The sequence below is a fragment of the Curcuma longa genome, chromosome 11 (genome assembly GCF_044706935.1).
Source record: "Curcuma longa cultivar G26 ecotype Majalengka, Jawa Barat chromosome 11, ITB_CL_G26_1.1, whole genome shotgun sequence".
NCBI lineage: Eukaryota > Viridiplantae > Streptophyta > Magnoliopsida > Zingiberales > Zingiberaceae > Curcuma > Curcuma longa.
The window spans coordinates 7,756,719-7,781,275 of NC_133871.1; the positions used below are offsets into that span (position 1 = coordinate 7,756,719).

Sequence of the window (24,557 nt, forward strand, 5' to 3'; positions counted from 1 at the left end):
GACGCAACTAAATGAAGCTTTAGATTTGTTATGGGTTGCTGTCTTCGCTAGAGTAGTTGAAGGCCTAGAATTAAATTACGAAGCTGCAGCAGATGAGGATATCTAATTTACTTGTTCTCAGCATTAAAAGTTTGGTGAGGAGGCAACCAACTAGTCGAGTGTCCGAGGACACCTGCCCATTTGATCGAGACTAATGCTCCATTAATCGCCCTTTTTTGCAGGCAAGCAGTGCCAGTGGTCGATCTAACTCCGAGCTAAGATGGCGTGTTAGTATCCCAACACTTGCCGATCACTGTCCCCTTTAACATTTCAGGCTATTGATTGTGAAACTGATGCACCATATCCATAGTGAAGAATTGTTTATCTGATGTTTATCCTTTTTCCTTTTAGACTGTCTTGAAGTGATGGGTGTTGTTTGGTAATGCTGCATCACTGGTCAAAGTCTCTCTGCTTTTTACTCTTCGGTTTTGGGGATCGAACACTGTAAACTGGTGGCTGGTTTTGCAAAAGCCGCCATGAAAGATCAAAGAAAGATGATTATGAAAAACACTATTAAACTTTAGCATCAAACTTCAACCAACGAATTCCCATGCACCCTGACAATATTCATGTCAAAGTTGGGTGTGACAAATACCAACAGCCAACAACAACTGAGCCATGGTCTTCACAATTCAGTCACATCCTCTTAAGCCAAGTTGGAGTTTTCCTTGACTTTTGTTTCATTTCTACGACTTCCATAACTCTGACCTGTGGTGCCTAAAAATTTTGTAATTGCTCCACAATTGTCTTGAATGAAGCACGTAAGTCAAGCTCGGAGAAAATTAGCAGCATGATTTTAGGTTTAGTTGGCATTTCTCTCGTAAGGATTTGCGAATGTAACACTGTCTCTAGGCGCACGTGTTTATAGCCGATCAAGATTGAAGCAGTAGAAAAGTGTGAATAGGGCTGCAGATGAATCAACTTTCATAAATAAATTTGGTATTCGATTATGTAATAGCTCAATACATAAGATCAATTAAATAAATAAATAATATTAAATATATTTATTTAATTTATTAATATTTATAAATAGAGATTGAATTGTGAATAATATTTATGAATAATATTCATAAATAAAATTTAAAGTTTGTAAATCATATTTATCAATAAAAGTCTTATCTACATAATAAATAAATAAATAAATTTATAAAAATAAGTAAACAAGTGTATGTTATCAAGCTTAACAATTAATGAAATAAGTTTAAGAATATAAAAAAAATAAACAATCAAAATAAATTTGAATTGAGAATTTGATAACATGTAAAATTTACATGTACTAATTTCAAGTCAAGCTTGAAATAACCTTAAACTTATAAAAAATAAAGTTGAATTTGAATAATCATTTCAATAGTTTGTTTTATTTTAAGTTTGCTTGATTATCTTGTCAAGTAAGCTTAAATGCTATAAAATTTGACTCGGTTTAATTCATTTACAGCCCTCGACATGAAGAGTTATCGTAAAAAAATCTATTTCATTTGATGCTACACATAGTTTGCAGAATCACGATCTAGATCATAAAATCGCATAATCCTATGATCCAGAAGTACTCAATCGATCCTAGATTGTTTATAATCGCCTTTTGCGGTGGAGTCGGAGCAGGATCAGTAGGATACGCAGTCACAGACAATGTCCTTGTTGACAAGTAGTGACAGTGTAAGGGACACGCCAATGTGCACGAGAAGGCAGCATCGACACCTTGCAGAGGGCGGATGCATGAAATTGCTTGTTGCTAGTTTTATTTCTTGTAGTAGTGACTGAGAGAGGTAGTCTCCAATGCCCGACGGAGGTTTTTCTTCTACTACTCGTGACGAAGAAGAGGGGAAGGCATCAGGGTGACGGCTGACCATAGTGGCGATAGGGATGCACGACCGCGTGAGCGAGGAGAGCAGCGGTGATGAATTAAAATATAAATTAATTAATTTAATCAACTTCTAACTTAAATAAAATAGTTTAAATATATTTTCTCAAATCGTAATAAATTATTTTATTAAAATATATAAATTTATTTTAAAATTTATAAATAAATTATATTTATTTATTATATATTATATCAACTTGTTATTAATTTAATCATCTTATTAAATACTAAATTAAATCTTACCAATTTGATCAAACTATCATAACATTTCAAGAGTTTTTTTTATAAAATTGTACGATTTTATGATCCAATCTTGACCTAAATCCATCCTACGTAGGATCACCTAACTATGTGCTACATCATATTGAAGAATTAAAGGTTCACCATGCAATTTTATAAAGATTTTTTTGGTCTTATTTCTATCGTTTTAAATACTTCCCAAAATTTGTATAAGAATTGATTTTACACCACGTGGCAAGATTAATAAAAGGTCCCACCCTCTAAACCTCATGCCGAATTCTGTTTGGTCCATACGAATAATGAAATTATCTATTTGTACCGTTCCGCAGGCCGGCCAAGTGGTCCCCTTCGCGGATAACCAAGTAACCATTCTAACCTCCTTTGGCCCCACCGCGGTCAAAATTTAGGTAGCCGACGCGAACAACTTAACGGCCTTTTACCCAAAGGCGTCGGCGCCGTCATCTCCACCGTTACCGCCCGCGATAAATTCCGCCCCGCTCCTCTCCACTCCATTCCTCTCCATCGCTGCCCTCTTCGCCCCTTTCCGCTCTCGTCTCCCTCTCTCTCCTCATGGGATCGTCGGAGAACCGGGCCTCCACCGAGAGCTCGAGCAGCAGCGGCCTCCACGGGAGGGTATCGGCGGCGGAGCTCCAGAGCATCATCGTCCGCGTCGGGTCCGGAGCGGAGGAGCAAAGAGTTCAGGCGGCGATGGAAATCCGGCGCCTCGCCAAGACCTCATCCAGGAACCGCCGCCACCTCTCCCTTGCGGTCGACCCTCTCGTGGCGATGCTGCGGTCGCGGAGCTACGAGTCCTGCGAGGCCGCCATCCTCGCCCTCCTCAATCTCGCCGTCAAGGACGAAAGGTGCGATCTTTCGCTCTTATTAGGGTTAAAGCAGATTCTCGTTCCCTGATCTACCCTTGGTCCCAAAAGTCCTCTTCGCTTCTGGTTAGGGCTTATAGTAAAAGAGGATACGAATTGAAACTTTTGTTAACTTGCTCTGTTTTCTTTTTTGAATTTTCAGGAACAAGATCACTATAGTGGATGCAGGTGCCCTGGAACCATTAATTAGCTTCTTGGATTCTACGAATTTGGATTTGCAAGGGTATGCTACGGCAGCACTTTTTACGCTCTCGGCTTCTAGCGTGAACAAGCCAAGAATCAGTGCCTCCGGAGCTATCCCCCTTCTTGTCAAGGTCCTCAAGGAAGGAAGCCAGCAAGCCAAGATGGATGCCATTGCAGCCCTCCAAAATCTCTCCACCATCCAAGACAACCTCAGAAGTATCCTCTCGCTTCATCCCATACCTTCTCTGGTCAGCTTCCTCGAGGCCTGCGACAAGTCCACGAAGCCAGCTGAAAATTGCTGCGCCCTTCTGGAATTACTAGTGAATTTTGACGAAGGGAGAACTGCTTTGACGCGCGAGGAAGGCGGCGTGCTAAGCGTGGTGGAAGTTCTCGAAGAAGGATCCCCTCCGAGCCGGGAGCACGCGGTCGGAGCCCTCTTGACGATGTGCGAGAGCGACCGGAGTCGGTACCGGAAAGTAATTCTCCAAGAAGGCGCCATTCCTGGCCTCCTCGAGCTCACAGTCCAAGGGTCAGTACAGTGCCAGGCGAAAGCCCGACGGCTGCTGGAGCTGCTGAGGGAGTCCCCCTACCGGAGACGGGAACTGGAAGCCGACACGCTGGAGAACATCGTGAGCAGCATCGTCTCGAAGGTCGTCGACGGCGACGAGCAGACAGAGAAGGCAAAGTGCTGGCGGAGATGGTTCAGATCAGCATGGAGCAGAGCCTGAGGCACTTGCAGAGGAGAGCTCTGGTATGCACTCCGACTGAGCTCCCCCTTGCCAATCGACCATCCCAAGTCCCCTCCAAATAGCAAAAGAGAGAAGAGAACATCATGAATTCTCTCTGTTCAAAGATAATTGAGATGATGCCAGTCCAGGCCAACGATGGTATCGAGTGACCGGTGAAGTTCTTCGTCTGCTAGTTTAAATTGTCACTTCCCTAGTTTTATTGGGTGGTTGAAAGCTTGGATTACAATACTTGTCTCCCTCCCTCCCTCCCTGTACAGTGTTTAGGGTCGATTGACTGCCATGGCAGGAGAAAAGCTTGATGGCCCTATTGCAATATGCAGTATACTATTATTGAATTTGATATTATAGATATTTTTAAAATTTAGATATTTAAATGTGAGTAAAAATAAAAAAGCATCAAATCCATACAAGAACTAGTGTGTTATTTTGATTTTTTTTATCAAAAGAATATCATATATGATCTATTATATATATTTATTCAACTATTGTTTAATACTATTCAGTATTATTATTTCTATCTAAATTTTTTATTTAATTTTTTAATTAATTGGACATGTTATGAACGTGTTATGATAGTTATGAAATTATAGTTGATATATATATTATAGTAAATATTCGTTGTTATAATGTGTCTGACGTATTTAACGTTTAAAAATATTCATGTGAATGGTAGCTATATATGATTTCGTAGCTATTACCATGTGAATATTAGATGAATAAATCAAATTTATATTGTAGTTTATAATTGTTAAAATATGAACGGTAGATGGATATATAAGGTTAAATTCATGTTGTAGTATCTATGAAACTGTAGCTGTTACAATGTGAATATTTTTGAATATATTACGTATATATTTTATAATAGTTACGAAATCATAGTTGTTACAACGTGAATATTTTTTAACATTAAGTACATCGGACACATTATAATAGTTACAAAATTATAATTGCTACAATGTGTTCGATCAATTTAAAAATTAAAATTTAGAAGAAAGATAACCGTACTAAATAGTACAAATAATATTGAAAGATATTGAAATAAATATATATACACGGTAGATGAGACATCTTTTGTATGATTTAAAAATAAAAGGACGTCCTCTAACTTTTGCCCTTTAAAATTCACTCAATTAATCTAAGAAATAAATATTTTTTCTAATTTAAAATAAATTTGAAATACAATATTATTTTTAGAATATTCATATATAGCGAGATTCAAATTTAGATCTTTCCTATCATACGCACGGAGGTATTTTAATATTATATTTGGACACATAGTTACTAAGATTTTTTTAAAAAATATATATATTTGATCAATTAATATCTAGAATATATAGACAAATTGGAATACTAGAAATATTGATGTAGCATACTACAAGTTGATTGTAACATAGATTCAATTATATGTGGTTTAAGTTGTTTTGTATAATGATATGATATGATATAATTGTTTTTATGAAAACGGTATAAAATTTTGTGGTGGGGGAATGAGAGTATATATCCTGAAAGAATTTAAATAAAAAAAAATAATAAAACTTTAATACCAAATCCAAACAAATTTAATTTGTGAGGGTGAAATTTAAATTTTTAGGATGACTTAATTAGGTTTAAATAGTTTTTGGAATGAAATTGGAACGAATAATTTGTAAGAATTTTTTGAGTGAGATTTAAAAATATATGTGTTATGCGTTTAATAATTGAAATGTTTAGAAAAATTAAGTGAAATTTAAAATTTGAAAATGAATCAAATCTAATTGAAATTTTATGGAATGAAATTGAAGATTTTAAGAGCAAAAAAACAGATAAATTAAATTTTCCACACCTTCCTTTCAGTATAATAGCTTAAATTTTATTATATTTAAATCTTTTTATCAGGTAAAATTTAATTTTTGCACTTAAAATCTTTTTCCAAATTTTATTAAACAAAAATTAGAAGAGGGCAAACACTAGAGAAGTAGGTTAACTACCAAAACAATGAATCTTTTAGCAGATTAAGACACTACAAACATGTTTATGCTCAAGCATCCGCATTGCAGTGTTAATCGGCGTTAATAACACATGCAGAAGAGAAAAAAACACTTAGATCAACACGTTTAATGTTTTGAACGCAAAAATTAGAAGAGGGCAAACACTAGAAGTAGGTTAACTACGAAAACATGTATTTTTTTTAAAATTTTTTAATGTTATAACGTGGTATGCGTTGCAGATGCTCTTACAGATATCTATTGAATAAATTTTAAAATCAATCAAACTAAATAGATTAGCTTAGAAGAAAAAAAATCCCAAGAATACACTACGATCAAGGACAAAACTAAAAGTGATTAAAGGAATTTTAATATCACATAAAATCTTGCATAGAATTCATGTCGATGCTGAGTTCTTGTTCCAAATATTCAATTTCATACCTTTGAAAACGCGAATCCATGTCAAAGATCGAGCGACTATATATATATGATTAACCATAGCGTTTTTATTACAACACAACAATAGATAACTATAAATAGAATGATCGACGGAGATCACAGACTACGTGAATCGGCGCGCGCGTGTCAAGGCTGAAGCAGAGCAGCCTCCTAATTGATCTTCCTGCAGTTCTTCCTGATCTCGCCGTTGGGCCCAGTGAGAGGCGAGATGTTGCCCATTTTGATCATCGACTTGGCGAAGTGGTCGAAGAAGAGGCCGCTGTCGTCGGCGTAGAGCCGCACCAGCGCCATCGTCTCGGGGCTCCGCGTGAAGAGCACTTGGTCGGAGTTGAGCAGCCCCTTGCCGGCCACCACATTCTTGTAGTAGGAGTTGTCGAACCTGGCGGGGCTCACCAGGTCCAGCGGGAAGAGGTTGTCGTCGCCGCCGGAGGGAGGGCACCGGGACCGCAGCTGCCAGGAGTAGCCCTTCTCCAGAGAGGCGTCGGCCTCGCCGTGGCCTGTCTGGTCGTACAGCCTCTGCCGGAAGCTCGTGCAGCGGGATAAACCGATGGTATGGCTACCTGCATCCCTCCCAAACACCATTATCAAAACCTCCCTAGCTAGCTCGACTAATATACATATAATCGATCGATATCATACCTGAGAGAGCAACAAGATCGACAATGTCAAGTCCCTGAAGCTTGAACTTGGTGATGATGGTTTGGAGGGTGTTGTTGGGGGCAGGAATGTTGTTGTTGGAGCCACTCAAGCTCGCACCCAGTGAGTCTCTCCTCCCCAGTGCCACTTCCCAGTCGGGGCCGCCTGCCTGCATAATTATATTAATCAAATACGTACCATTCTGATCGAATCCAATACACAATCAATTGATCAAGCTGCATGTGAAAACAGAGAAATGTATTTATTTATCTCTACCAAAACAGTGGAATCTCTAGCGGCGAGTGCGAGGATGTCAGCGCAAGACACGGTCCCGGGGCACTCTCTCTCCAGTGCAGCTTTGATCTCGTCGATCACCTCGAATCCTCTCGCGGAGTTCTTGTTCGCTTTGGATCCTTTCTCGCTCACGATGGGGCCGTTGCTGTCCAGCAGCAGCGACGCGTCGCAGCCCTGCGAGAGCATCAACGACAATTATATTACTTAGCATAAAATGATATATATCAGGACTGTGTTGGCAATGGCATCGGATCAAGTAAAACCTTAACGAAGCAGTCATGGAAGTGAAGCCTGAGCAGGGAAGCAGCCATTCTGGGCTCCCTGTCCACGGCTCTGGCGACCACAGATCTCACGATATCGAGCGCCCGCGGGCACGAATGGCCGTAGAAATGAGGGGAGAGGGCGAATGCTTCCGCCCCTGCATTGAGGGACGAAGCGGTGATAGCAATTACGAGTAAGAGAAGCTTGATCGAGCCCATCAGAACTAGCTAGCTAGTTGATTAGCTGATTGTTTCGAGAACACTACTGGTGGATTGATTGTGAGGGAAGAAGAGGAGGAAGGTGGGTATTTATAGAGGAACAAGTCGACTGGATGCGTGGGATAAGAATCGTGCCTGGCTGCATGCATGCAAACAGAAGAAGCTAAAGAGAAATTAAAGAACAGAAAAAGAAAAAAGAATTGAGGAGACGATAGAAAAAGTGAAGAGTAGTTGTCAGTAGGTCGCCCTCTGTATATTTGCACGCATTGAAAAGCGATTTGACGAAGCTAAGTGTAGTAGTTTAAAGTTCTAGACTTTGAATTACTTAACTCTGTTCTTCAAAGAGTAGTTTAATGTTGGGTGAGTATGGTAGGCACGGTTGCGCGTTCATGAATTAATTGCATGAGAAGCAAGCGAATGGTTCAAGCAATAGAAGAAGGAAAAGTCGATCAGATTAATTTACTTAATTTTTTTTCTGGGTCAAATTTGGAAGGGCATTAAAGTAGTGTTTGATGAGATATTGAGGAAATCTAACGAATCGTCCAAGCAGGATCGGGGTGGAGCACGACGATTAATTAGTGAAGAAAATAAGAGACATGAAGATAATTAGATTTGATGGGGAGGCCAATAGAGGTGGGAGCAGCTGAAAGTACCTAATCCTTTTGACTTGGAACGTTGACTTGGCTTCACTGGTACTATATTATCATGTTGAATTTCTTCCCATTAATCAAGGCAAGGTTAGATTAGTTAAACTAATCTACCCAATTTGAGGCAACCTCACTGAAAGGGGGATGCACCCCAACTTTGTGAAGCTTTGGTGCATTCGATAATTGATCGCCACCATGAACAGATTGCAACCAGTCGCATGGTTAATCTGTCTATATGGGCACGCCAGCACAATCAGTGGTCAAATTGTAGCCCCCCTTTAACACAATTCCACATGAAGGGGGACCAGCCCAACTTTGTTAAAGTGTGGGTTAGATTGTAGGCCTTATGATGAAGGCGAGTTGTGTACATGTGCATCCATTTGAGGATCGAATTGCATCTCTTCGCATGGTGTCACATGAATCGAATCTGCACCTCAACTTTGTCAATATAAATTGGATATCTAATGCCAACTAATAAAAAAGAAAAAGCAAAAAAATTAATTATATTCAAGTGCTATCAACACAGATATACATCAACTCATTCAAGAGGGTCTATACTTCTTAACGTCTCTCAAGAAGAGTCAAAAGGATTAGGAAAAGACCGCGTGCATGCTAGCCATCATAAACACTACCATCATGCGTTGCGGCACCAACTCTCCGATTGATCAATGAACTAAGAAATGTAATATAGACAAGTTCAGATGAATAAAGTTGCCTAGATTAGAAAATTACATTTCTTATTTGTGGGCTCGAGATGCAAACTTAATATAAATTATAACAATCCTGTCTTTTTATAGTTGAACTTTTGAGTAAAAGATAGAGCATGGATGAAGGAGAGTACCAATAATTGGTAGTAGACATCCACAATTAGCATAATGCCCATGAATTCCATATATCCAAGTTTATCAGAATTTTACAAGTATTTTTCTTCTCTTTGGCTTGTTGGTGAAACAAGCCAAAACGAAAAAGGGGGGGGGGGGGGGGGGGGGGGGGGGGGGGGGGGGGGGGGGGAGGGTGTGAAAGAAGGGGGCAAAACTCTTGTCATAAAGCTTGCTCTAATATAATCTCTTGATAAAGTAAGCGTGCAATACAAGATGAGCCTAAGCACATCTCATGTGCACGCCATTGAAGGATGGGTTCAAAAACAACTAATGCGATTGAGTCAAGTTGGAAACTTGCCAAAAAATGGAATTCAGGTGCAACTTGGGAACTGCTTTATCACTTCGTGAGGGAATATCCAGAGTGTACAGTAGCCATTCAGCCTCCCACCTCAAATTTTAATGTACATTTTTCTGGACTAGTGAACCTATAACAGGAAAAATATGACAGTAGTCTGTCAGGAATTAAAAATGATGATCATAAACAAATTTCCAAGAACTTTATATCTGCTACAGCATGCCCTCTTATGCCAATGTGAACTACAAATATACATTAGTGTTAATGCATATCATTGGAGTAAAATTTATGAAATACTCACCCAGGGATATTTTCAAATCCTTGGAGTAACATAATATGATGAAATCATGAAACTAGCATGTGTACACAATGCCAAAAAAAACACCCCTCCTTTTCTTCCAAAATACCCAAATAAGGCCCTTATTTTACAAACTCCCATATCTCATAACAACATTTTAAAATGAACATTGTTATACATGGAGTTTCATCATACGTTGTTTCAATCAAAACATTGTTCTAGAATAAAAGGGATCTTCTTTGTGGATTGGCCCAAAACCAATTATTACATCGTTTATATATTTTAAAAAAATGACAGATAAAAATATTTTTTTGGGGGGAACGAACTTTTTTTATTTTCTCCATACCATCATTAATCATATATAGCCCCTCTGAAATAAAACATTTAAAGTTGCCAAGTAGAATTAAAATTCCAAAATTGACAAATAAGAAACTGGCGAAAAAAAAATCAATGTGGCATGCTATTTATAAATGAGAGGTCTATGTTTACCGAGTCATCAATGTTTTTTTATCAGATTGACCCATATCTAGTCTCTTCTGTCCTTGGGTTTCCCTGTGCTGAAGCAGATGGGCGTTCCCAAGATGTCTGATTTGCAAAATTATGGCTATCTACATCTCCTAGTGTATAGCCACGACTTCCAGATACCTTGATCAACGTAAGAATATTATGATTAAATATCTAATGAATTGACTGAGTAAAAAAATCAGAACTAAGGGTAGAAGAAATGGAATTAAATGATATTCATCCTTTAGCAAATAAGTCACCCACCTTATCCAGAAGTGCAGAAAGGGCTGTAATTCCTGGCAAGGCATCAAGACCATGCTGCAGATTAGGGCGGTAAATTTATCAAGTCACATCCATTTTCCCAAAGCAAGTTCAGTACTATGTGTTGCCAATTTAACAAGTAAATTACCTGATGTTCTACACGGGATTTGTAGAAAAACCCTCCACAGCAAATAATCATAGAGGAGACAATGAAGCTGAATTAAACAGATAGAGATTTCATAACTGAAGACAAAAATGAGAAGAAAGAAACAGAATTTAAGGAGAAATGCTTATTTAGACCCACTTGATAAACAATTGCTCAAATATCCACCCCATTGGTATGAGGCATACCATAAAACTTTAGTAATAGATAAAAGACTAAGGAAGGAGACTACGGTGACCGAAAATAAATTTGAATTTATACATGGAAAGTCGATAATAAAAATGATACATCTTCTCAAACAACTACTTAAAAAGTATTGAGAATAAAAACAAGACTTACACATGATATTCATCGACTAAAAAAAACTTATGATAGAGTTCCAAAGGAAATTATATGGAGAATTCTAGAAAAGAGAAGAATTAGCATAGCGTATATTGAACTAATTAAGAATATGCATGAGAATGTAACGACAAAAGTGAATATTTCAAGTGGATTAACTGAAGTATTTTTCATAAAGATATGATTACATCAAGGATGAACTCTAAATCCATATCTTTTTACACTAATCATGGATGAACTCACTAGACACATCCAAGATACAGTACCGCGGTGCATGTTGTTTACAGATGATATTGTTTTGATAAATGAGATACATGAAGAAGTAAATGCTAGATTCGAATCTTAATGAGAAACGCTAGAAATAAAAGATTTTAGACTTAATATAGCAAAGACAAAATATATGAAATTTAAATTTAACAATATTAGACGTAGTGAACAAATTATTAAAATAGAAAATGACAAGTTGTCTATAACTAGAGTTTCAAATATTTAAGATCATTTTTGCAAAACGATGGAAGGATTGAGAAATGTCTTACATAAAATACGAGCGGGATGACTGAAATGGAGGAGAGCATCATGTCTTTTTTGTGATTGTAAAATACTTCTAAAACTTAAAGGAAAATTTTATAAAATAACAGTTAGACTTATTTGTTGTATGGAGTTGAATATTGGACTATAACTTGAGCACATGAGCAGAAGATGAGATGAAGATGTTAAAATGAATATGCGTACATACAAGGATGAACATGATAAAAAAATAAAAATATTAGAGAAAAAGTCAAAATTACACCTCTTGAGGGAAAACTTCGGGAGACAATTTAAGTTGGTATATATATATACTTAGACGATCAATAAATGTTCCAGTTAGGTGATGTGAAACTATTACAAATATGCATATCAAACGAGAAAGAAGAAGATAAAAAAAAGTTTGGTTAGCAATAATCAAACAAAATAAAATTTATTTAAATATAAATGATAATATAATAGGGGATAGAGCCCAGTGACGTAGAAGGATCCATATAGCCGACCCCACCTAGTGGGATAAGACTTGGTTGTTGTTGTTGTTTCTCACCGGTATAATGTGTACAAATTTCGCAACACTACCAATTGTGGCTTATAAAAATCTTCTAATGTTCGTTACTCAACTAACATTATTTTTGAGATATTAAATCTGTGTTTGACCAATAGAACGTAGGAGGCACTTCCAAAAGAAAAAGAAAACATATATATGTATCAAATACCAGCAATTCGTCAAATATTGATTGCTGACATACATGCAAGAAAGCACTCCAAATGTAGCCCATCCATTAGTAGAATCATCCTCTCTTTCTTGCCTATAATCTGCATATGATGAATTACAGAATTGGCATCAAACATTTTCAAATACCAATTAGTGAGTTAAGAATTAAATATAGTAAACCAATAACGCTACTTACTATAAGTATAAATTATTCTTTGTGAAAAGGTTTATAAATATGACACAGTTATATTGAATTCTATAATCTAATAACACTACTTATAGCATAAATACTTTTAAATTGAATGTTAAAAGTATAATAAATAGCATGCTATAGTCATTCTAAATTTTTCTACAAATAACTAAATTTATATTGAATAGAAAAATTAATATTTACTTAATTTTCGTTACACCCCTACTCAAGTTATCATCAATCTATTCAGTGAACTCTAACAAATGTCACTATCAAAGTCACTAAAAACCATGGTGTTTTATATTATTTTTGAAATGAAATCAAGTCAATTCTAATACATGGACTGATTACTAATCCGCAAATTTCATGCATGGTGATCCAGAATGTTACATAGAAAAACATATAGCAAACCTGGACTACAGTAGCTCTACTGATGGCAGAAATGACAAGTAAATACCATAATTCATCTGTTGTTATGCTATACCACGATGGAAAATGGGCACCACTATTTAAAAAGCAGACATTTGAACAACCACTTCAAACCAAACCAGATAACAGTAACACAGTATGAAAGAGTTAAACTATAGACTTTCAATGCAAAGAACTTACATTGGTAAAATATTCCAGCACTATTTACATAGCATCTAAAAGTATTAAACACTACAGATATCATGCAAATATATAAAGAAAAACTAACCGCATAGCTTTGTCAGGGTGAATCCAATTGGATCATAGCCATCAACTGGTACCATAATCTGGATTTCATAAGGAGTTTCACAAGCTACTTCACCTGTAAAATAGTAGCAAAGCATTCTTGGTGATCATTACAGACAAAGTTGTAGGTGTTTAAACCGCTGAAGAAATATACATCTCCAATATATATTGAGAACTGTTGGTGATAAAGTTGTAGGGGCTCTGCCATTTTCTGCTGAACCTGTCAACTTGACCTCAAGCCCTTTATCTGGGTTAACCTGCCAAAGCAGAGGACCAATAATTATTATACAAAAAGGTCATTAACAACCTGATGAAAAAATTAGTTTACCTTGATGAGTGGTTTTCTTACAAGACCAGAAAGGCTGGATTTTGCTGTCAAATATAGAGATACATGTGTCTGTTCAGTACCAAAACTGCAGTAATACAAAATACACAATAAGCCTGATAGAGTAGAACGCACCAACATATATCTTATCATGAAAACTTAAACATGTCATTCTGGGAGTCATACTGAAACAACAATGAGACACGTAATAGTAATTTATAATACTGGTGAGCAGATCTCCTCAGGGCATAAAATTTAATCAATGTAAAACAATAAAGCTGAAATTTCTCACCATTTCTAGGCAGTATCCAGCCTTTTTACTAATCATCATGGCTATATCATTAGTCAAAAAATGATTTTTAGATCCATTCTTTAAAGTTTATGTTAAGTGGGATTTATTTCGTTCAAATCTTCTTCTTAATAGATATCTATCAACATGGTATATAGTACTCAATCTAAAGCCCTATCCCTAAAACGCTCAATGTGGAACTAAAGCTATTACACATAACCTAATAACTCAATCCTTCTACGACTCTCCTCAAGCTAGAACATAAAGACTATCTATATCCATCTTGTTAGATAAACAAGAAAAGTTCTCACGACTAAGACATGACCATGAAAAATGAAAACACTAAGAAGTAAAGCTCTGAAGGCGTTGATAAAGTATGTAGGTGCTGATTCGCCTCATCTTAGCTTGACAAAAAGGATATGGTGAAACACTAAGAGAAAAAATCTTGAGTGGATTTTTCCTCACAAAGGCATTGACAACACATGGCAAACTAATGAAAGATGAGAAGGAAGCACTCAACAAGGGTTCTAGAATTGGCTTAGAGGATGAGGCAAGACCATTAGTAAGTCTCTTGAATGGGCTTCTCCTTGTGACAACATCGACAGCACATGGCGAACTGAAGAAAGGGGGAAGGAAAGCAGCAGAAGAGAGAACTAAGGTTAGCTCCACACATTGACAGAAGATGAGCAGATCTAGAGGAAAGAGATTGAATCACTGATTGTGGAGGTATGAATGAAGCCAATGTCAGAAGGATGAGATAAGGATGTTGTTTCTGATGCTAGAAGAAGGTTGAAAGCAAAGAAATCTGGCCAGATTTACTGAAAAAAGGGCATCAAGATCTAGAACTATTGGAAGATGACATACAACTTTGAAGTGGCTCCATATAGAAAGAGAAAAGATTCGAAGAAGCAAGCGGGGAGAGATATTGGTGTCAAAACCGAATGAAAGTAGCACCATCTGGATCTAGCAAAGGAATAAGACTTACATATAGCAGTGATCTCTAGTGGAGGAAGAGTTCTGAGGGCAGGTTGTTGGACACTAACTGAAGCCGACTAAGCAAGATGCTGCAGTAATCTCAAGTTGATACCATGGTGTTGCTGGTATCACTCAAGTCTAAAAATCCATGGGCAGTAAACTGATGTTTGGGCGCCAAGCAGTAATGAAGAGATGAATAAGCTTGAGCAGAGGAATGAACAAGGAGGAAACCCTCTGAAACATATGAGCAATGGACAAGTAAATCGGGAGATGTCATTCACACGCTCAATCAGCATGGGAATGCTTATCTTTTGCAGAGGCAGGAGTTAGAAAACGACACTACCTATTATAGCTTACTCTCATGCAAGGAGATTGCTTAGACAGAAACGCAAATAGATCCAGATTCAGTGACAAGAAGAGGTACTAACAGTCCACCAATTCACGATGAGGAGAAAGCTCCTGATGTTAAAGACAAGAAGAGAGTTCCTGTTGCATGAAAAAGAAGATGAAGGGTCGGCGACAAATGCTAGGAGGAAATAAGGTGAGGAAGAGCAGATCTTAGACTAACTCACCTAGGCTATAGAGCACTGATGATGACAGAAACCTAGGAATCATCTAGAATAGGGGAATCCCTTGTTGTGTATTCAAAGAAGATAAGTCTCCATGTTAGGCCATGACTAGTCATGGGGCAAAAAGCAAGCAAACAGGGGCTTTAGCAATTTCTTCAACAAAGGAAGAAAACTGCTACCATGGATGATTTGAGCTCATGCTCACTCTCAGACAGAAGCTTCAACTCATGAACAAGATTAGAACAAAGATAAGTAGGCTAGGACTCTGAAGATAGGAAGAAAGGAAGACAGATGAGGGGATACTGTTGCTGAAATTGGCCTCCCTCTAACAGGATTACTTTCCTGAAAATCCTTACCATAGAAGAGGGACTTTGATACCGTCTTAATTAGGGAAAGGAATGCTCCACTAATATTCTTGTTGGTTAAGACATACATCACATGGTATATAAATATCAATGCATAACCCTAAACCTAAAACATCAAATGTTGAAGTAATCCTACCATACATAATCTAATAACTCATACTACCTCTAACAGCTACCCTAATATTGTGACCCAAATCGCCCTAGTACTTTTACAAGTCTTCACGACAAACCATAGTCACAAATATTACCCATTTTGTCTTTGTTGGTACTACCCAAATTTTACATGAAACCGTCCACAAATTTTTCCTGAGAAATTAACATCTTCATACGAGTATTTTTTTAATAAAATAAAACATAGGAGAATACTGAATAGCAATATAACAATGACGATAAATGAATCAAACAATAAAAGACTTTCAGGCAAATAATTTTGAGCATTACAGTGTTATAAACTACTTGTTTTCCAAGAGCATAACACCTGAATTCATTATGAAGCTTCTCGTATCCTAGTTGAGTCATTCCATTGGACACCTGTTCCAAATGTCAAATGAGAATTCTTCTGGCACTCAACAACAGAGAGAAAATGCCATAAAATACAGTACAGATTTAGTATTACAATTTCCCATGAGCGAGGATGAAAACCAACAGTAAAACCTTCAAATACTCGAGAACCACGATTAGTGCATGGAATTGCTAGTTGAGCATGCACCCTAGTTCATAAAGAAGGAAAAAAGAGTAATCAATTGACAGGCTCAAGATAGTAACAACATATGCAATATTGATCTATTGAAGTCAGCTGAAATTAATATTCTTTCAGTTCCAATCAATTGATGAGGCTATCGCTCAGTTTGTAAGAGTAGTGTGCTGACTCAAATTTCCTGGTTCAGCATCACATAATCTTATAATATAAGATGGTAAAGGCTAGTTTTTGGCAAGTGGATTCATACTTGACCCTAACTAGGTGAGTGTATGCATGATACACTGAACAAAGCAGCAATCTGTCCAATATGATTTTGGTCCAACTAATTTGACCACTCATGCAGTCCAGCTCATAAAATTTGACATTCAAGATCTTTTTGAACAATTCTGTAGATGCAGAGATGCCTGTGCTTTAGGTCAGCTTGATAAATTGCACTGACCAAGCCAAGCATGTAAAACAATCCAATTTAGTCTAATCATTGAGAATCTTATCTGGATGAGAAAATCATCATGAACCAAGATACCTAATGCAGGAAGATGATTCAAAAGCCAAACATAGATCTGAGAGCTAGAAAGGACCAGAAGAAGCAGATAATCAGATTATCTGGGCAGGTTTTCCATGAACAAAAAATTGGCCAACTCACAAAGACATGAAAGGATCAAATTTGCCATGAACTAGCCTCCTCATCCATTAGAATCTTACAAGCCTATTGTAAAGAACAATATCACCGCATATGACATAGCTATGAAAAGTAAATATTGCCTGCTCTCAAATCTATCCAATATAACAAGAAAAGAAAATGTTTTATCTTTCTTGGGAAGAATATAAGACAACAACATGAAGTCATAAGTAAAACAACAATGTCAAAACATAAAAGGATTAAAAAGACAAGCCAATTTGACACACCTGCATAGAGATTCATCATAGCTTACACTACATATGCAACCAGGTTGCCCTGCAAAAATTCTGACAGTCAAAAATGTGTAAAGAAAAACAACACAAAATTGTAAAAGTTAAATGCTTATTCACAGTGTAATACAAGGTTCAAGTCACTGATTGTACACAGTTGATATGCATGGGATTAAAAGGACCAAGACCAATATTAGACCTAATGCATGGTACTATTTAGTGCCAACATTAGTTAGCTTCCGAAACTATGAGATATGAGTGACTATAGGGTCCTAGTTATACGTATCATATTATCCTGATAAAATATAGACACCAGTACTTGAGCAGTATATAAGCCTTGACTTAATTGCATGATGCCCTTAAAGGATAAAAGTGTGGAATAATGCAAGGTTCAGGTCACTAATTGTGCCCTGTTGATATGTCGGGATTAAAATAAGGATCAAAACCGATATTAGACCTAATGCAAGGTACTGTTTAATGTTAAATATGACTTGGCTTCTGATATTAAGAGGTCAAACGGAGTATAGGGCCCTAGTTATAAATATCTTACTATCCTGACAAAATATATGCACAAGTACTTAAGCAGTATAAAAGCCTTGGCTTATTGCCTCACGTCCTTATGCTAGCAAATGGGTAAAGGCCCTATGCTTGAAAACCACTAAAGGATTTAAAGCATTTATATTTCTATATCCATATATAGTTACCAGGATTTTAAAGCAGTGACCAGTAACCATAATACAACAAATATGCACACTGTCAAAGATTTACATATCCATCCAAATAGAAATTTGTATTTCCTATGAGGGAAAGAAACCAAAAATGAAGTAAAGTAAGATTTCTCCAATGGCACTTTTCCTTGGACTTCTTTGGCAGAAAAACAGGGAAGGAAAAGGTTGGGGAATCCCCAATTTTTCTCTATCGGTTCAATTGGGCCAGATGGCTCACTTTTGTGTTTAATGGAGCTCCAATTCAACCTTAAAATTTTAAAATTATTATCTTTTCAAATTATTTTTTATTTTTTTATTTTTAACAAATAAAGTTTTGAAGCATAAGTTTCCTTCCTCTTTTTTTTTTGATAATCGAGGTGTCGAAACCCTTACAGACCCAACTAATCCTGGAGGTAGGGGGCCCTCCCCTGGTTTGCCCACTAGGCAAATCCGGAAACGCAAGTGGCTCCTCACCCAACAATCAACATCTCAAATTTTTCATCCCACTGGAGGAAAATGTCTTGCGGTGCGACGTAGTTGAAATTCGAATTGTGGGTGCTTGATTAATCTGCCGAGCGTCTTACCGCTGCACCATGCCCGAGGAGGCTTCCTTCCTCTTTCCTTCTCTCCAAGGAAAGAGAGAGACAAAAATTATTTAACAATTCTTTTCATACGAGTTTTTTTCCCTTACCTCTTTCTTTTCCTAGTTATTTCTTTCCTTTGTAGGAAAAAGGGTCTTTCCTCTATTTCCTTCGGTGTAAAGTGGGAGGGATGAAAAAGATAGGGAAAATCTTTTGTCAATTTTTCTCTATATTACTTCTATCCAATTTGGATAGAAAACTCACTTTTGTGTGCATGTAAAGCTCAAATCCAAGCAAAAAAAAACTTTAAATAATTTTTTTAATTAATTCCCATTAATGTTTTTTTTACATTTTGATAAACAATCTTTTAAAAGTTGAGTTTCCTTTCCTCAAAGGAGATGCGCTGATGGAAAATATTCCATAATTTTTACCTATGAGATTGTTTTCTCTAGTTTTCATTTTCTTTAGATGTTTCCTTCCTTTATACAAAACAGAGCTTAAAATGAAAGACGCTGACCTGTACATGCTCCATTTAAGCAAGTTCCACATATAATATCTACCTAAAAAACACAGGACAAAAGAGGTCAAAATTAAATAGAATTATATATTATAGTTAGTTGATAAAAGCCAAAAAAAGACCCTTGCACCTTAGAATTATGTGGAATACCATGAACCAACCTGAGATATACGGCCCATTTGGTCAAAACTACGTTCACAATTTTGCAAATCTCCATTGTAATACCCCTGAAGTGACAAATTAAGATCAGATGGCAAGTGATGGAACTAAAATCATTTGTAAGTCTATAAGGATATATCAAATCAATGAGGTGGTTGATGCTTCAAGCACATCAATTGAGCAAAATCATACAAAACAAGATATCAAAACCATATCAAATGTCGTAGCTTCTACAACAGCTATGGAATAAGGTTATGTTCGGTATGAAAAATATGACGGGGTGCCCTTTTGACTTTTTTTTTTAAAAAAAAAAGGCACCCTTTTGACTTTGTTTTTAAAAAAAGGGCACCCTTTTGATGATTCTGATAATTAGGATGCGGTGCCCTTTTGATTTTTGCCCAATAACATGCCCCAACAAATCACACCAGTTAAAGAACAACTGCCGTATCCCAACAAGTCAATCTGTTGTTGAGCCTTCATCATTAATATCCATCTAGGGTATATTTTTTGACACCAATAGGTACAGAAACAAAATTGAGCAAATATGGGCCAAAAGCATTCACCTCAGTTTTTTAATATGTACCTGGACAAAGTCTACTGGTGCTGAACCAGCTACAAAATAGTTTGAAGTTTCATAACGGCCAAAATCTATATACCCCTACAAAATGGAGAGTGGCAAATTATGTTTGTGTTCTGAACATAAGATACATTTAGATGTGCAAAAATGTTGAAGTTAGCAATACATAGCTCAAAAAGTATTTTCCTTTCTCATGAAAACAATAGCAGGTTGACTTTGTTAAAATCTGACAAAGGAAAAGTCGAAAGACACTGACATTATAACTCTAAGAAGCTTAATTTGAATTGAAGTCCAAGGTTCAGACACATAATCATACTAACCCAGTTTCTGTTACTGCTTTATTTATCCCTGCAAGTGAAATATTAGAGCAAAGAACAGTGCTGATTGATGAGATATTGTGTGACAATCCATCTGAAATGACGTGGCTAATACATAAAGAATATTTCCTTAGCATGACTTAATACCAGTTGTGGTTTTGGCTTGTAAGTAATAAAATCATCAAGTTTTCACCTAATGCCAATATATGTATTCATTAATCCATATTCCATATCACTGAACAAGGATATTTCAAAATAGCATATGTGGTTAAGAAGCAGAATTAGCTGAAGAATGTAGAAGAAAAATGATGACAATAAAGCAAAATTAAGGTTCCAACAAGTTGGGATCAGCAACATGAACCTTTTTTCACCAGTGAATTGACTTGGGACAGTGATATCATTATTCAAACTTAATAAGCACCAAATTCAATAATGATGCCTCTAATATTGTCTTCTTCAGATCTCCATAAAGGTTTTGACAAACAAGAATAAAATAAATAATTGGCGCATCTATAGATCTCTGTTGAGAGTTTTATAAAATGTGTTCCAACAGTCCTTCATCAACACCATTAATTTTTCCAATTTGGTATATTGACAACATCACTGTAGTAAGAACTAGCAGTCTATATACAAGCAAATAGAAAAAAGAAGTCACAAAATGAGCATAGAGCCCACATCCTTACCGCTTGAGAACGGCGCTCCACATCCTTGCAGAATCGAACCACCAAATCGGCATCCTATATATGCACCGACGCACTGTAGATTCAATGATACACAACATGTATATGGAAAACTTACTAATTCTCTATTCTAAGGATTATATTTTACATGACTAAAATATGAAAGAAAAGGAATTGCAATATTAGGGATGGGTATTACAAAAAATCATACATGCTAGAGTAAAAATCTAGTAGGGGTTAAGGTCACGTCTAATAGATTTTGGTTACTGCCCACTTCATATGACCTGCAATAATCATCTCAAGAAGATCCTCGAACATTAGATTCCAAAAAACCCCTAAGTTTTTATCCAACTTCATAACTTGTTCATTACAACCCAAGCATACTTCTAGTGTTTTTAGACTTAGCCAAATTTATCAAACACGAAAACCTAGCATCAAGGAAGGCCAGACTGATCATTTTTATTCATGCTGCTTCACCTTTTTTACAATAACACCTACAGCTTCTTAGTGTAAGACCACATAATCTTGCAACTAAAGAAACCAACATATCCATTTCGACATCCAAGCATTTTGTATTTGATTCTGCTGGTTGTTGAGAATTCCAACCTAGAAGCATAGTTGGTCACCCCTTCATGCCATAATGTTCTCTTATATTTCCTGTTCATCTTTCAGTTTAATCTATCGAGCAGCACTAAAAAACATCCAATGTGCATACATGATGCACTCAAGGTTTAAAGTTTTGACCAGACTTGGAGTTTTGAGTAGATATTGGAACGAAATTGTTCCATTTAGATTAGGTGGCGGTCTCTTTGAGGAGGAGGAGAGAGAGCATCAACGGCAGAGGAACAGGCAAAGGAAGAGGACCAACGACAAAGGAGGAGGAAGAGAAGAGGACTGATAAAGGAGGAGGAGGCGAAGGAAGAGAAGTACAAGGTAGAGGAGATGAATGAGGCATAGGAAGAGGCATACCACATACCTTGAAGAAGTCCTACTCATTGTAGAGCCCTAGTCTCCTTTGTCACTAGCGAAGGAAGGCTCATAGAGGAGGAAGGTAATTGCAATTCTCACAACTGTGTCAGTGTCTCGTGCCTTGTTGTGTGCCGGTTGGCGGGCGGAATGAAAAACTTTAACCATGTCAACTAGCACAAAATGGAATTTAATTCTTTGGGTGCAATAGTTGCTTTAATTTATGTTGTATCACATGGTAGGATAAATTATTTGCTTCAGTAAGACATGTTTATTATGCCATGTCTCAATTTTATATAAGCTTCTGATGTAATTCGTTTCATGCAGATTAAATCTTTCTATAGAAGCATCTCCTTAATCTCGAATCATTACAGATTACAGAAACAGTGATATAGCTAAGCAGAATCCCTGACAAAATTTTAATTCTTGGAATATAACAAACCAAGGATATAATTCAGAAGTTGAGCTAAAACATAGATCCTAGTAATTAGGCAGAAAAAACAATTGTTTTGACTTGTGAGTGAAATTATACAAAGTAGAATTTGGCTATATTAAAAGAGGCTTGGTCAAGATATTCTCACTAAAACCATCAGTTATTAATTCTAAAGCATGGAATTGTTCAAAAAAGTGATCAGTTCATACCTTTCCATCGTATTCAAAAGTATGGCCAATCCACTCAGTCTAGTAGCAGCTCAAAGAAAACAATCCATGAACAATCTCCAAATGATGACAATTTAAGCATATAGTCTAATGTTTATCATTTAGAGTGAGGATACAAAATCAACAAGGTGACTAGTATTATCCAAGGCGTAACAACTAGAACTTGGCACCGTGAGAGATGTGACGTAGTAGAAGTGCAAGAAGGTTGCTGTTGAACAGTGAGAGAAAAAACAGAAACGAGGGAAACTATTAAGAAAGATACACACATGGACAGATTTAATGTAAGAAAAGTAAAATGGTACAAGAGACTAGAAACATCCAGTCATCTTGTAAAAATAAATCATTTGCGTGTCAATCAAGAAGGACAAGTGCAAGTGACACTCATGGTTTTATGTGGCCTCCTAAGTGGGTTTAAAAAGGGGAGCACATAGCAGAAGCTAACAGCCACATATACAATTTTTTTGAGAGAAAAAAAACTGTGGTTAGTTTGCACAAATTTAAACTGGACCTAATCAACTTGAAAGCATACAGTACTTATTTCATAGCTTATAGCTTGTAATTGTAAATGTTAACTCAAATACTTATCTTGCAAATGATAAATATTCTTATATATTAACCATATGCATGCTTATATGCATGATATATTTTACATGATGGATTAATATTGACTATTATATTTCATCTGTTTTTGCATTATATGATTGACATATATATTCTATGTGAAAGTATGAATTGGATGCAGTAATTAGTATACTTTATCGTATATATGTGAGTCTCATAGAATTTTATCAAAATATTTAATTTTTAAATATTTTGAATACTGTCTGCACATGCCCCCTGTCTACTGCATGTGTTATGTAGCAAATCAACCATATACCATTTGCATACGTTTTTCAAACCTTGGTGATAATATAAACAACGAAGTAATATGTTTTTCCCAACAAAACCATTATGCTAACTTTATACATGTAAATCGTTATGATATTAAACCATTAAAACCATGAGGGTCCTAAGGATTAAAATTAGCAGCGCATATAAATAAACAAATAAATTCTTTATATTCTCAATATCAAGCAGTTACTGGTATCATTTCTCTTATTCTTTATGTTAGATTGGCTGAATGGAGCGAGAGATCTGATTTATCACTAGACTCTGAAACATAATCAGGAATAGAACCTAACAAAGAAGAGAAACAAGAGCTTATGCTAGATTTGACCGACAGTAATAACGTGTAATCTTAGACGATTTTGTGTCATATGTGTGAAAGAGATTATGTACCTAGACCGAAACGGAGAAACGCAGAAGTGAAGAATCCCAAAGTTAGCGAACTCCCACCGCTCGGCATTCCGGTGCAACCAAAGATTATCAACAATATGCCGTGATATAAAGCTGTTTTCTGGTCAAAGGGGAGATAAAGGATAATTGTGCAAGTAAAATTAATCAAAGAACAAAGATCATTGAGTTGTTAATCCCTCTCCATTTGAAATTTGAATACGTCAGTTACGTGCCTGACACAGGATCGGGTCCAAGGGCTAGGAGATCTCGGCTCCGGTTTGACAACGGAAGAGGCTCAATCTCCTTCGGAAGCCACCTTTTCTCGTTATGGTAAACAAACCGACGAGGGCTGGCCCAGAATGGAAGGAATGGGGCGAACTGCGGATTCGCGATCGGCTGCAGGCCTGCAGGCTGGGCTATCAGAGGTTGCGTCCCGAATGAGCGACACCCACTGGGGTTTGGGCCGGCGCAGCGGTGAGATGGTGGCGGATATCGGGGAAGACGTGCACGGGGGTCGCCTGCGGGAATCGAGGGTGTGGCATCGGCGGAGGAACCTTTGGGGACAAGCTGGAGGCGGTGCTGGGGAGGTTGTCGGCAGTGGTCGCGACGACGATGCAATCTCAGGGTAGTTTTTTTTATTTTTTATTTATTTAATTGTTGCTGTCGTTGTTT

General features: G+C 36.9%; 2 protein-coding genes and 1 pseudogene across 3 annotated transcripts; 1 reads left to right on the plus strand and 2 right to left on the minus strand.

Moving 5' to 3' along the window:
* The first annotated feature begins 2,645 nt into the window (after positions 1-2,645).
* On the plus strand, positions 2,646-4,265 carry LOC141839778 (U-box domain-containing protein 17-like; annotated as a pseudogene).
* Positions 4,266-6,268: 2,003 nt separating this feature from the next.
* On the minus strand, positions 6,269-7,853 carry LOC141839060 (peroxidase 15-like). The gene is made up of 4 exons (XM_074726708.1): positions 7,567-7,853; positions 7,286-7,477; positions 7,013-7,178; positions 6,269-6,933 (listed from the first exon to the last, which is right to left on the minus strand). The coding sequence occupies exons 1-4, from the start codon at positions 7,780-7,782 to the stop codon at positions 6,524-6,526; spliced, it is 984 nt and encodes a 327-aa protein (XP_074582809.1). The 5' UTR covers positions 7,783-7,853; the 3' UTR covers positions 6,269-6,523.
* Positions 7,854-9,476: 1,623 nt separating this feature from the next.
* Positions 9,477-24,282, minus strand: LOC141840371 (uncharacterized). Of its 2 annotated transcripts, XM_074728341.1 has the most exons (20): positions 24,119-24,282; positions 23,889-24,006; positions 22,727-22,818; positions 22,593-22,631; positions 20,988-21,041; positions 19,994-20,068; positions 19,413-19,478; positions 19,252-19,294; positions 17,444-17,492; positions 16,454-16,547; positions 16,316-16,368; positions 13,775-13,824; positions 13,643-13,686; positions 13,469-13,571; positions 13,298-13,390; positions 12,445-12,511; positions 10,817-10,883; positions 10,672-10,725; positions 10,393-10,548; positions 9,477-9,735 (listed from the first exon to the last, which is right to left on the minus strand). In XM_074728341.1, exons 2-19 carry the CDS (start codon positions 23,953-23,955, stop codon positions 10,414-10,416), a joined length of 1,245 nt encoding a protein of 414 aa, XP_074584442.1. In that variant the 5' UTR covers positions 23,956-24,006; positions 24,119-24,282; the 3' UTR covers positions 9,477-9,735; positions 10,393-10,413. The 2 variants fall into 2 exon arrangements, with proteins under 2 accessions (XP_074584442.1, XP_074584443.1); XM_074728342.1 differs by lacking the exon at positions 13,775-13,824 and having other exon boundaries at positions 13,643-13,727.
* Positions 24,283-24,557: the final 275 nt, after the last annotated feature.